This window comes from Macaca nemestrina, chromosome 5 (genome assembly GCF_043159975.1).
Source record: "Macaca nemestrina isolate mMacNem1 chromosome 5, mMacNem.hap1, whole genome shotgun sequence".
In the NCBI taxonomy this organism is placed as follows: domain Eukaryota; kingdom Metazoa; phylum Chordata; class Mammalia; order Primates; family Cercopithecidae; genus Macaca; species Macaca nemestrina.
Window position 1 is genome coordinate 25,754,199 of NC_092129.1, and position 14,574 is coordinate 25,768,772.

At 34.6% G+C, this 14,574-nt stretch overlaps 1 protein-coding gene across 5 annotated transcripts in view; it reads right to left on the reverse strand.

Moving 5' to 3' along the window:
- The window catches only part of LOC105465516 (TBC1 domain family member 32), a 227,177-nt gene that overhangs the window by 51,873 nt on the left and 160,730 nt on the right, over positions 1–14,574 (reverse strand). For 3 of the 5 annotated variants that reach the window (XM_071096373.1, XM_071096370.1, XM_071096374.1), the window contains 3 exons: positions 11,574–11,636; positions 10,724–10,744; positions 3,807–3,932 (listed from right to left, as the gene is read on the reverse strand). In XM_071096373.1, coding sequence (XP_070952474.1) covers positions 3,807–3,932; positions 10,724–10,744; positions 11,574–11,636 — 210 coding nt within the window. The remainder of the gene's footprint in view (positions 1–3,806; positions 3,933–10,723; positions 10,745–11,573; positions 11,637–14,574) is intronic. The other 2 variants (XM_071096371.1, XM_071096372.1) reach the window with 2 other exon arrangements.

Here is a 14,574-nt window from a genome sequence, read left to right on the forward strand (position 1 = left end):
ACATTTGCTGAGGAGTGCTTTACTTCCAATTATGTGGTCAATTTTGGAATAAGTGTGATGTGGTGCTGAGTAGAATGTATATTCTGTTAATTTGGGGTGGAGTTCTGTAGATGTCTATTAGATCTGCTTGCTGCAGAGATGAGTTCAATTCCTGGATATCCTTGTTAACTTTCTGTCTCGTTGATCTGTCTAATGTTGACAGTGGGGTGTTGAAGTCTCCCATTATTATTGTATGGGAGTCTAAGTCTCTTTGTAAGTCTTTAAGGACTTGCTTTATGAATCTGGGTGCTCCTGTATTGGGTGCATATATATTTAGGATAGTTAGCTCCTGTTGAATTGATCCCTTTACCATTATGTAATGGCCTTCTTTGTCTCTTTTGATCTTTGATGGTTTAAAGTCTGTTTTATCAGAGACTAGTATTGCAACCCCTGCTTTTTTTTGTTCTCCATTTGCTTGGTAGATCTTCCTCCATCCCTTTATTTTGAGCTTATGTATGTCTCTGCATGTGAGATGGGTGTCCTGAGTACAGCAAACTGATGGGTCTTGAATCTTTATCCAGTTTGCCACTCTGTGTCTTTTAATTGGAGCATTTAGTCCATTTACATTTAAGGTTAATATTGTTATGTGTGAACTTGATCCTGCCATTATGATATTAACTGGTTATTTTGCTTGTTAGTTGATGCAGTTTCTTCCTAGCCTCGATGGTCTTTACATTTTGGCATGTTTTTGCAATGGCTGGTACCGGTTGTTCCTTTCCATGTTTATTGCTTCCTTCAAGGTCTCTTGCAAGACAGGCCTGGTGGTGACAAAATCTCTAAGCATTTGCTTATCTGTAAAGGATTTTATTTCTCCTTCACTTATGAAACTTAGTTTGGCTGGATATGAAATTCTGGGTTGAAAATTCTTTTCTTTAAGAATGTTGAATATTGGCCCCCACTCTCTTCTGGCTTGGAGAGTTTCTGCCGAGAGATCTGCTGTTAGTCTGATGGGCTTCCCTTTGTGGGTAACCCGACCTTTCTCTCTGGCTGCCCTTAAGATTTTTTCCTTCATTTCAACTTTGGTGAATCTGGCAATTATGTGTCTTGGAGTTGCTCTTCTCGAGGAGTATCTTTGTGGCGTTCTCTCTATTTCCTGAATTTGAATGTTGGCCTGCCCTACTAGGTTGGGGATGTTCTCCTGGATGATATCCTGCAGAGTGTTTTCCAACTTGGTTCCATTTTCCCCCTCACTTTCAGGCACCCCACTCAGATGTAGATTTGGTCTTTTTACATAATCTTGCAGGCTTTGTTCATTTCTTTTTCTTCTTTTTTCTTTAGGTTTCTCTTCTCGCTTCATTTCATTCATTTGATCTTCAATCACTGATACTCTTTCTTCCAGTTGATCGAGTTGGTTACTGAAGCTTGTGCATTTGTCACGTATTTTTCGTGTCATGGTTTTCATCTCTGTCAATTCGTTTATGGCCTTCTCTGCATTAATTATTCTAGTTATTAATTCTTCCACTCTTTTTTCAAGATTTTTAGTTTCTTGGTGCTGGGTACGTAATTCCTCCTTTAGCTCTGAGAAGTTTGATGGACTGGAGCCTTCTTCTCTCAACTCATCAAAGTCATTCTCCGTCCAGCTTTGATCTGTTGCTGGCGATGAGCTGCGTTCCTTTGCAGGGGGCGATGCGCTCTTATTTTTTGAATTTCCAGCTTTTCTGCCCTGCTTTTTCCCCATCTTTGTGGTTTTATCTGCCTCTGGTCTTTGATGATGGTGACCTACTGATGGGAGTTTTGGTGTGGGTGTCCTTCCTGTTTGTTAGTTTTCCTTCTAACAGTCAGGACCCTCAGCTGTAGGTCTGTTGGAGATTGCTTGAGGTCCGCTCCAGACCCTGTTTGCCTGGGTATCAGCAGCAGAGGCTGCAGAAGATAGAATACTGCTGAACAGCGAGTGTACCTGTCTGATTCTTGCTTTGGAAGCTTCCTCTCAGGGGTGTACTCCACCATGTGAGGTGTGGGGTGTCGGTATGCCCCTAGTGGGGGATGTCTCCCAGTTAGGCTACTCAGGGGTCAGGGACCCACTTTAGCAGGCAGCCTGTCCGTTCTCAGATCTCAACCTCCGTGTTGGGAGATCCACTGCTCTCTTCAAAGCTGTCAGACACAGTCGTTTGCATCTGCAGAGGTTTCAGCTGCTTTTTTGTTGTTGTTGTTATTGTTTAGCTGTGCCCTGTCCCCAGAGGTGGAGTCTACAGAGACAGGCAGGACTCCTTGAGCTGCTGTAAGCTCCACCCAGTTCGAGCTTCCCAGCCGCTTTATCTACTTAAGCCTCAGCAATGGCGGGCACCCCTCCCCCAGCCTTGCTGCTGCCTTGCCGCGAGATCACAGACTGCTGTGCTAGCAATGAGGGAGGCTCCGTGGGCGTGGGACCCTCCCAGCCAGGTATGGGATATAATCTCCTGGTGTGCCCGTTTGCTAAGATCTTTGGTAGAGCGCAGTATTGGGGTGGGAATTACCCGATTTTCCAGGTGTTGTGTGTCTCAGTTCCCCTGGCTAGGAAATAGGATTCCCTTCCCCCTTGTGCTTCCCAGGTGAGGCCATGCCTCGCCCTGCTTCAGCTCTCGCTGGTCGGGCTGCAGCAGCTGACCAGCACCGACTGTCCCGCGCTCCCTAGTGAGATGAACCCAGTACCTCAGTTGAAAATGCAGAAATCACCTGTCTTCTGTGTCGCTCACGCTGGGAGTTGGAGACTGGAGCTGTTCCTATTCGGCCATCTTGCTCCACCCCCAAATGTCTCTCTTTTGTTTTAACTACCCCTGCTAGAGATAAACTCAGAACTACTTACACATTTAGTTTTTGTGTTTAAACTGAACATCATTCCAGTTTGCTGCTTTCTTAATTTGTTGTGCAAATTAAGAGTTTATATTAAACTGTGCAGTCCACAGTTTATATTAAATATTCTCTATTATTCAATCAATGTTAAATATATAGTTAGAATAGATATTTTATAAATATCTGGGGGGATAAAACATAGTTTAACTGCTCACTTCATAGTTAAACTTTGGAGAACAATGTTTGATTTCTAAGCCATAAATATATAACATTATTCTCTGGAAATATTCCTCCAACAACTAACAATATAAAAACTTTTCTCCATTTCCCATTTTAAATTTTGGAACAAATGACACAAACATGAAAACTATAAAGCATTGCTGATAAAGTACACAATACTTTTAAATTATAATTTTCAGGAAATCTAGCTTACACTGACATTAGAACTTTTTTCTCAGCACTTCTTTTTACTTTATTCAGAATAAGTAATGTTAATTTAAAAAATTATTTCAGAAAACAAATGCACAAGCAGATAACTGAATACAAATAAACTTGTTTGCTAATTTAGCAAACATAGCTGTTCCCTTAAAACAAAATTTCTTTAGGAGTCACTAAATTTACTTGCATGCATATAAAAGTGATTCAAAATAACAATGTTGATTAAAAAATCAATAAAATTTCTAAAAAATATAGCAATATGTCATACTCAGGTAAAAACTGGTAAAACCAAGCAAATTGCTACCTAGGTAGAGGTAGTGTTCTAGTTTTGCTCACCAAGACTGTTAGACAGTTCCAAAAGAAAAGAAAAGAAAAAAAAGCAATGCTTAGTAGTGTCTCAGATTTTAATTTGTGTTCTCTTAAGTTTCTCAGAAATAAGCGAACTTCTGGAATTAGCATTATGTTTCCTACATATGCCAATACTAATCTTTGAGAACCACAGATTCTATGAATATAATTTTCATACATAAGAAAACCCAAAATGGAAACAATGTACTTACCCTCTCCACTGATTATATCAGGTTTGGTTTTCATCATTTTGCAAAATTGTCTTCGGCAGTTTACTATCCATTCAGTTTGTTTATCAGATATTTTGAGGCATAATAAAAGCTTGCCAAGATCATTGTCTAATCAGAAAGATAACACATTATTATAATAAGACATGCTAGATATACTGAAAAATTATTAATGTTAACTATGTAAACAGTTGAAAATTCCATATGGAATACATATGGCTTTTAAAGGGAAACAGATATTCTTCTGTAATTACATCTTATACCATTAATTGTTTGTTACATGTATTAAAAGTTCACAACAATGAATTACTAAATTATTAAAAGCTCATAAAATGGATTGTGATTTGTAACCATAATTCTTGAATAGCCTTTTTCTTATATGAATATGGCTCATTACTGAGTATCTGTTTTAATAGACAGCATGAACCTTAAAATTTCATTATATAGACTGACAGGAACACTAAACTCATTCCTCAGGTACTTTCAGATACAATTTTTTATTTACCTCTTTAAAAGCAAAAAGAAAGTGTAAAAAATCTTTAGTCAATCATTTAGTTATTCATCTTGGAAAAAATCTGCTGATGAAGGGGTTAAAATATGCTATTCTGGCATCTTGATTATTTAAATTGAAGACATTTGAAAAACAGCAAGTGCAAGATCATGTTAACCTTCCTGGTGTTTCTCTAAGAAGAAAATGAAATTCTCATGTGAAAGACACTCTCTATACCAGAAGAAAAGACAACATATTTACCTTCAAGGATGAGAAGTTGAGACCAGAGGGTATTTTGCAAACCTTATTAAAATGACTTCTCTTTTAAGCCTCCCACATAATTTAGTCACATTTTCAGTTTATTATTCTTTGTTCAACTCAGTATACAGGTAACTGCTTCTTTGAGTCTTCATTTCCCTATGAGAACTCTCATGCCACATAAAACTTGTATTATGCTTTTCTCCTGTTAATCTGTTATTTCAATTTAATTATCAGATCCTGCTGGGATCCAAAGAGGATGGAGGTAGAGATTTTCTGCGCATAAACTGAAAATAATGAATAGGGCTAAGGAAAGTATTTATTGCTAAAATATAACTTTTCTTCTAAGTGAACTCATGAATACATAGCAGATTCCATTTAATTACGTAGCTTTAAAGGTACTTATACCCATGAGATTTTATTTAAAAAAAAATCAATGAATAATATGGTAAATGAACATTTAAGTGTTGTTAAAAAAGATATATGCATATGTATTCATATAGACATATACATATGTAAAAATTCAAAGGAGACAAAAGAGGCAAAGATGTTCTCTTATTTTCTAGAATAAAATGGGAGAATCAGTAGCCAAATTAATTCATAGCTTTTCTTTACCACTTCTCTTGAAAGAGATTTTGGGGATAAAAAGAGAGCAAGAACCTTTTGAAATTATAGGGTTAAAGGTTTAATTGTTTCTGTTCTAAATTAGGGTATGGGAACATTAACACTACATCTACCTAAGCTCTATTTTAGGTTAATTAATCCCACTAGGAAGATACCAGTGGTCAACCTGATACTTGAGAGGGTTTCAGCTAACAATGTCTTAATTTTTTCTTAAAAAAGAAAATTATAATGATGAAAGCAAGTCTTTATTCTTCCAGGTTTTAAAAATCAAATAAGCTTTCCAGCATAATACAACTTTTTAAATTTAACTTTTCAGCCCAATTTTTATAAAATTCCATTTACTACATACAGAAGTCCTCCTATGTGGATAAAGACAATATCACTGCCCTCATGAAATGCACGTGTCATATATATGCATGTACGTGTGTATATACATATAAACAAACAGATGCTAATATTGTAATCAAGGCATGTCACTCCTGTGATCTAAAATTTCAGTGTTATTTAGCCCTAAGAAAAGTGCTGCATATTACTGCATGATCCTCATGATTATCATATATAAAATCACGATTTTTGTAGCTATTTCCCTATTTGACATTTAGGTCAGAAAAAGCCTTTTTATATCAAAGCTACACACATACTCTCTCATACAAACACATGAATACACAGATACATACACCAAACACATGTGGACTCACATAAATACATAAAGCAAAATGTTGTTCTGTTGAAAGCATATGTAATTCTGATATTCAGCACTAATCTACTGTCTTTGAATACCAAGACTACAATGATACATTTCACAAACAGCCTCAGTCAGAAGCAATAACTAGAGAAAAATTATCAAGCATCAAATCAAAAGAGAAAATGAATCTTTTTAATAAACACACTTAAAACTATAAACTCATAAAATTTCAACAGAGCTAATAATTTTATTGAAAATTATGTTATTGCTAACAAAAAATTTTTAATGTTAAATGTATCTTGACAAGAATTAGGTAAAGACTTAATTCAACATTATTGAAATTGAATTTTTATTGTTTTCATTTAAAATATCCACATTACATATTCCCAAGAACAAAATACCTAGAGCCTAATAAGAAACACTAGTGACACACGATTGCAAAGAAAATGCACTTTTTTCATCTTTTTTCCTCCTCTATTTTCTTATTCTACTCATGTGTAACTCCATCTTTTACCTCCTTCAAACAAAGGATGTTACTACCTCCTTCAGAGGACATCCATATAGCCCTTTCATAGGCTACCTGCTATTTATAATTCTGTTTTCTTTTTACTCTTCCCTCCTCTTGCTTTCCATTCTCTCTCCTTTCACACTTGCTATTCTGTTTTGCTTTCTCATCATCTCATTCTAAGGAAAAGAACACAAGGCATTATAATTGTAAACAGCACCGAGGCAGCATATGTGGTACGCGCCTGCATCTACCAGTTGGTAGACAGCCTGAAGGACCCAGTTCAGATAGCTGGAAATTGGATTTGAGGCAATAAAGAAATGCTGAGCTGAAAACAGGCTGACTAAAAGACTGTTAGAGAGGCAGCTTTGTACCCTGCATTATAATTCTGTCTACTCTTCCCCCAGCCATCATAGAGAGTATATGCTTTACCGTTTGCATTCCTCAAAGTTAAAAATATGAAGTGATGTGATATGGTTTTAACTGAAAAACATGTATTATCTGTGACACTACTGAGTTTAAGGGGAACAATAAATAATTCCTTTATCTTCTCCAAATCTGGGACCAACTGAGAAGCCAACAGGTATAAATAAACAGAGTTCAAAGTTATCAGTGTTAGTATACAAACAGCTAAATTAAGCATCATTGCTTGCATCTACTGCCACATGGCCTTGTAGATATCTTCCCTGAACTGAATACCATAAATCTATTCAGCCATAGACAGACAGAGACAATCAAAGGCCTCTCCTGACTCTTCTTGCTAGAAAAAGTGCAAAAATAAAAGTGGCTAAATTAAAAGTGCAGCCTACAAGTAGGCTAGCACACGACCTTCTATTCCTTCTTCCAGATTTACTTATCAACCATTCCTCTTAACTTACGCAGAATGAGTAAGGAAGTCCAGGGAGAGGCCAATGGTATTACTCTAGCAAAGGCCCTTTGATATGGAGACACGAGGTAAGGGAAAATGAAAGCTCCTCCATAATAGATATTTTAGGCATATGACAATTCTAAATTAGTGACTGTGAGTATAATATGAATAATACATAGAATTCCATATTTCCCAAAATTTATACATGGAACATTTCTATATTTATAATCAGGAAAAAAAGAATATTTTAAGAAGTTTTGCCTCTGGCCACGATGGAGGAACTAGGAATAGACTTGCCTTCTGCTGTAAACAACCAGACTGGATAAAATATATCAAACAACTGTTTTCAGACATTAGCCAATGGGCAGTGCAGGATTGTAATGTTTGAGAAAAGGGAAACCAATCAGGTGAGCTTTATGATTGTCCACTATCTTCTTGGAGGTTTTGTTGAATTAAGGAGACAGATGTCAGATTTCAAAGAGATTAAAGAGGCTAAAATTTGTGGGATAGAATACTGGAGAGAAAGAGCTCTAGCAAACTGGTTAACTATTTGTCAAGTTGCCTGCTGACTGATCAGCTGTGGAGACTAAGGGTGAAATTTCACAAGGCTGAGCAAGCAACAGCTGGGGGATATAAACTGAATAATTCCCAGAGCACACCTAGAGTTACAAGATGTCCAAGTTCCAAACAGAGTGGAGAGTACTAGTTAATTACCTGGGTTTTCCACAGAGGTCCCAGAAAGGTCATACCTTGGTAACAGGTAAAACTAGTCATAAAGGAAGGCAATTATACATCCACCCTAACAAAAAAATGGAAGTCCTGAAAGTAAAGTTGATCCACAAATAACTTAGCTGCCCGCCAAAAAAATGTCCACCACTCCTTAAAGAAAGACAATAAAATCTAGCACTCAGTGTAAATAAGGTCTAATGCCCTCAAAAACTCCACTAACATGAAGAAAAAGGAAGAATGTGACTCACAACTTGAAGATACATCAACTAACAGATTAACAGATACAGACTCACCAAAGACTGAAATTAGCAAGGACATAAAAGCAATTATTTTTAGGGATTTGAAGAAAATACAAACCAAAGGTAGATGTTTAAACAAACTGTAGTTTTTCAATACTGCCATCTCAGTGAAAAGAGACAACTGAATGGGACATGCAACAATCTGGGTCAATCTCAAAACCATTATGCTAAGAGAAAGGAAACAGGTACAAAGAATGTATCCTATGTAATTCTATTTGTATGAAATGCTGGAACAGGAAAAACTAATCTTATAGCAGTGGTTCTCAAGTGGACATGGTTTTGCTCCCCAGGGAACACTTGGCAATGTCTATAGACATTTCTGATTGTCACAACTGAGAAGAGAGAGGGAGAGTTTTATTGGCATGAAGTGGATTGGAGCCAGGGATGCTGCTAAAAAATCCTACAATGCACAGGACAATCCCTCCCGGCAAAGGAAAGCAAATTACCCAAAACATTAATACTGCTAAGATTGAGAAGCCCTGACTTATAGTAAAGAAAAAAGTTAATGGTAGCATGCAAGTGGGTGGAGAGAAGCTGACTGCAAAAGATAAAGGGAATTAATGTGGGATCATGAAAAAATGTTCTACATTTGATTATGGTGGTGGTTATCTTTGTATAAATATTTCTAAATATTCAAACTCCTTTCTTAAAACAGATGCATTCTGTTGTATACAGAAATTTTATTATATACACATGTGTATGGAAACAAGAATGTGTATAATTAAAAGTTACTTAAGTGTTTGAAATTAAGCATACTAGTACGTTACTAAAATATGAGCAGTTATAGTTCATAATTTGTTATAAAGTCTGTATCAGAACTCACTGAGCTTTAACTAAAAGTATATGAATGTGTAAAATGATTCACTTACAAGAACTCTAATGACTATATTATGGTAAAGTGTTTTAAAGTATACATTTTAAAACTCCTCATTAATATGTCCTGATATGAGGTTCTGACTGCTTTCTGAGTGAAATACAGGCTCCTGTAATGAAATGAACATTCACTTATTAGGACTAAATAAGAAAGCAATTTATATTTTCTAGGTGATTAAATATAATAATCCCTTTTAAATTCACAATGCTTTATTTTTATAGCAACCATGTCTACATTCCTCTAAGAGTGCAATATTATTTCTAGAGACAGAGTATAATAAACGATATCTCAGTATATCCATTCTATATCCAGTTATGATAAAGTCACCATGGAAAACTACCACTTTGTTTTCCCAAGAAAGGCTTGAAGTATCTAATGAGTAAGGTAGAGAAAGAAACAGTCTTCTTCTCTATATTCTTTAAGACCACTATGATTTATAGACAACTATTAAAATTTAGAAGTAAAAAAAAAAAACTACTTTAATCTCTATCCTTACCACCACTGAGGAAAAGAAAAACAAAAAAGAAAATATCAAGTTTCAAGTTTAAAAAATCGATCGATGATAGTTGAAAATATTTCAAAAACTCTGAAATTCTTTGTTAGGGTAAGCATTATAATCTTTTTATATTTGGGGATATTATATAATTATTTTCTCAGGTCATATAGGAACAAAGATTAGATAAAAAATGTAAGATTATTATAGATAATGTAGAAAGAGAGACTATACAGAAAGAATATCTGTATAGTTCTTTCATTTCAAGGGGAGCAAAACAGTAAGGTCAATATAAATATAAAGGAAAACATGCAATCTACACAGAAAACGTTTAATAATTTCTTTCTAGGATGTCAGTCACTAATTTTGATGTGCCTACTTATAACTGACATTTCAAAAGGGAGAAAAAGTAAAATAAAGACTTCATAAACTAGCAAGAGATTCCTAGGCTTAATTTAGATAGACAACCTTGTATTATCCTGAAGTTTATTTTTGTGTTTCTACTTACTTTCTCTTCCTCCATTTAGACTGATGCAGTCAGCATTTCACTTTATTACCATAATAAGCAAGGAAAAACCTTGGAGTGGTCTCTGAGAAGCAATTCTACAGAAAACTAATACAAGGAATTTAAGTATCATTCCATCTATAAATTTGGGAGTATCCAAATTCTGACGAGTCTCTATTTTGTGTGAACAGCTGTGGATTAAGGTATGTCATCTATATCTTTAACATAGAGTATTCCTTATTTTGGATTTATCATCCCACTTTTGCTTTTCATTAATATTTGATAACTAAGCATTTACTATAGGAGAAATTAGTGGAAATAAACAAATGAAGAATTAGTCTTCCCTTGTCATCCTACTATCTATTTTCTCTGCTATAGATAAGTGTTTCAAATATGACAGTAAAAATATATGAAAACTAAGTTTTACTTATCAAAAGAAAATACTTATTCTGATTTTCTAGTCATCTCAATAGCTGCAGCTCAAGATTTACTACAGAGGGGAAAATCCATAATCTCAGTCATACTACCAGCTTCCATAGTTCATAGGTTGACGTCAAATAAAAGTCAATTACCTTTATCTGCAGAAAATAAATCTTAATTCCAAGGTTAGAAACAATAAGAAAAGAAAAAAGCATGAGAAAATGTCTGACTTGACATAAAGGCCTAGATAAATATTTGATAAAAGATTATATCAACAAAAAGTATTTATAGACTAACTATATGTGTAAGACAGAATACAAAAGGCTTTTAAAATAAGCACACACAATACCTATCATCATGTTATAGTACACTTTATATAGTACCATATTATTTTTCAAAGAATTTTTACTCATGCCTAGGGGATTCTATTTTATTGGGGGAGAATTAGTAATCCTAAAGTTTACATAATTCATCACACTTGCAAAGGCAATCCAGTCCAGTCATTCGTTAACGAGGCAATTTTCATTATTTTATCAAAATGCAATTGTAATTACAGTCCATCTCATTCTCCCCTTTTCTCTCTTGAAAGTTTATTTCCACATACTATGTAGGTAATATTCCAATTTTAAATCTTTACTACTAGAATTGGAGAATGTATTGCCATCAATTTGTAAATGAAATGGCAATAAATTCATCAGGGACATGAACAGAGACTTAATTTCTGAAAAGGCAGAAAGTATCAGCAAGAATCAACACCAGTGAATAAGGATACATATCCAATAAGAACAAGAAAAATTGTTAAACAAAATCAGTATAGACTAATGAAAACTATCTTGTTAAATTAAGGATATTGTTCTAGTGAAAAAAATAGACATTTGTAGTTAAGAAGGCTATATTTCAACATCTTTTAATGGAAAAAGAAACTTAATATCAGCATAAGACAATAAAATACGTAGGCATCCTAAGATTATAATTATAAAACCCAAGAGCTTTTTTACTCACTCACTGAACGCTGCATAGCTCCAGAGACACAGAATATGGTATTCTTGTTCTTTGGCCCCATCTCTAATTTAGAAATGTTATCTATCATTAGTTTTGTTATTAAGCAAAACACATTGCAATAATTTTCTAACTGTTCTATAAATGGTACTTTGCAATGATAAAATATTCAAAATAAACTTTATAAACAGTAATAGCTACAAAAGGAAAACTTTTTCCATTCCCCAAAATATTAATGCATTAACATTGCCAGGGGTTTGTATTTTCACTTGTCTACTTTTATAAAGTGCCAAAACTATGCAAATAATATAGATGCAATATAGTGACTTAGCCTTATGGTCTTTACCTAAGAGCATAATATGGTTTTCAAGGACATTTGACTCATACATAGAACCCAATGATTCAAGACATATTTTATACTGAATTCATTCAGAGCTGAAAATTTACAAATGATGAAAAACAAGTTCTAACTAGAATTCGCTTCTGTTTTATATAATATAAACCTCCCCCCATCCTGCTTTCATTTAATTTGTAGTAAAAAAAAAAAAAAGTTACTTTGGGTTGGGGCAAAGAAAAATATACTATAGAGGGATATTTATATCTTACATATTATTAACTTTAAAATGATCTGTTTTCTCATAGAGGAATAATATCATCTGAAACTATCTGGCTACAAGTATTGGAATGATCTGACTATAAAGATTTTAATATTACTTGGTATATTACATTAAAAGGAATGATTACAACCATATAACTTACTCTTTTATATAGTATTTGAAAGAGAATGTTTTACCAGGCAGAAAATCAGTTTCCTATCAGATAAGCAGAAATGTGATGGAAGAAGCAGTCAAGTAAGATACTGAAGCTATAAAAGACTAAATTTGAAGTAATCACAGACTAAAAGGCTGTAAATTTTTTAGTTATTTTTTTCAACTGTGAAAAAATAGGAAGTAATGCTAACAATGCACACCTTTTATGTGCCATAAAAATGTAAAGTACCACTTGCTAAGTGATGAAATAACTATAATAGAAGTGTCTACTTCACCAATAATATATACCCAAGTCTAATTCAAGCAGCTTTCTAACTGTAAACTTTTGCATACTCTAGAACATGAGTCAAATCAGAGGTTATTCCAAATATGAGTAAAATTTCCTAAATTTATTTAGATTAGCCTGAACAAAAGTTTTAATGTCCAGTGACAAAGTCAAAGAGACAGCTTGATAATGGAAAAAATACAGGAGGAAGAAGTCCAACATTGATTCACTCTTTCATCCAATAAATATTTATGTACTGCCTACTACCTAAGGGAACAGCATCTTTGCTTCATAGAAATTACATTTTAGGGTAGTAGACAATAAATAATACATAAGCTCACTGTAAGGGATAAATACTCGTAGAGAAATAAACAAAGGTCCAGAGAGATAAATAAGCAAGAGAAGAAACATATTTTAGGTAAGGTGGAGGTAACTTCTCTGTAGAAGTGACATTTAGACTAAGTTCAAAAGGTTTAAACAGGACTACCAATGGGAAGAGTAGGAATTAGTATTCCAGGAAAAGGGAGTATCAGGAACAAAGGATCAAAGGCATAAGCCTAATGTCTATAAGAAACTTGTATCTAGAATAAATAAAGTGCTCTTACAACTCAATTATTAAAAGACAACTAAATTAAAAGTGGCCAAAGTGATGGAACAGTCACTTCTCAAAGGAGGATACCAAATGGCCAACATGAAAAGTCATCAGCAAAATACAAATCAAAATCACAATGAGATACCACTTCATAGCCACTGGAATAGTTAGATCAAAAGGCCAGATGAAGAGATATAGAAAATAATTTATGTCAGCTGCTCAAATGATTAAACATAGATTATCATATAATCCAGCAATTCCATTCTAGGTATACTGAAGAGAAATGAAATGCATGTTCACACATTAACTTAGGCATGAATGTGTAGGAGTTCGGTCAGGGTGGTGGGAAAAGTTGTAAAAACAAAAGTTATAGCAAAAACACAGACTTTCTTAAAAAGCCAGAGGTTTTGCAAAAGCTTTAGGAAAAGGTTATGGCTAAAGGCAGCCTAATCCTCTTACCTTTAGCTAATAGCAAAAAGCAAATAACAAGGGAATGTAGAGGAGTTTATCTAGACAGCTTGTTTACTTATATTGTCCTAAAACCGACCTTTGATCATTCATGCACAAGACTGCTCTCTACTCGAGGGGTCAACAATGTTTATTACCCACAGATTGTGTTTGCTCCAAGCCTTTGTCATTAAATCTGTACTAAATAAATGCGAGCATTGCCGGCTTTAGGGGGGCTGCAAACTCTTTTGACCCCTAGTGCTGACAGTCTCCTAGTCCACTCTTTCACTGGATACCTTTGTCTAAGTACTCCTGTCATCTGTCACTCAGCCAGTGTCTGCAGGACAGACTCAGCATGAATGTTTATGCATAAGATCAGAGAAAGGCAATCTAATGCCAAGTGGCATGACTGCCAGTAACCTTGTGAGTCAGCACCACACTTTAGTTGCTCTATTGGTCTCATTAGTAGCACTAGAAACATACACAAAATGACCAGAAAAATTACTTTCCTCTTTAAAGTTAGCAGCCTCAACTGAGTAAATATACATCCAAAAGTTTTCTTGATAAAGATAGAAATTCTACAGTAGTAAGATATATAGGATATAGATGTAATTTAGATTGCTGATTATTTTATAGGTCATCCTGAATAAACATTATAAAAGTATTTTTAAGTGATGAAATGAATATAGGAAGCTAGATGGGGAAATAAGAACAACAAACATCTCATCTTCTTGAGATGTGTCTCTGTGATGCTTTCAATGACTGGAGTATGCTATCCAATTCCTCAAGCGATTTTTAATTTTCTATATGTAAGTTCTGAATTTCCCATACTCCTCTGAGAAAGAAGTCCTCATTCTGAGCACGTTGAAATGCAACATAGTAAAGTGGACTGGCCAATGGGGTAAAAACTCCTGGGAAATCTAATTTTAG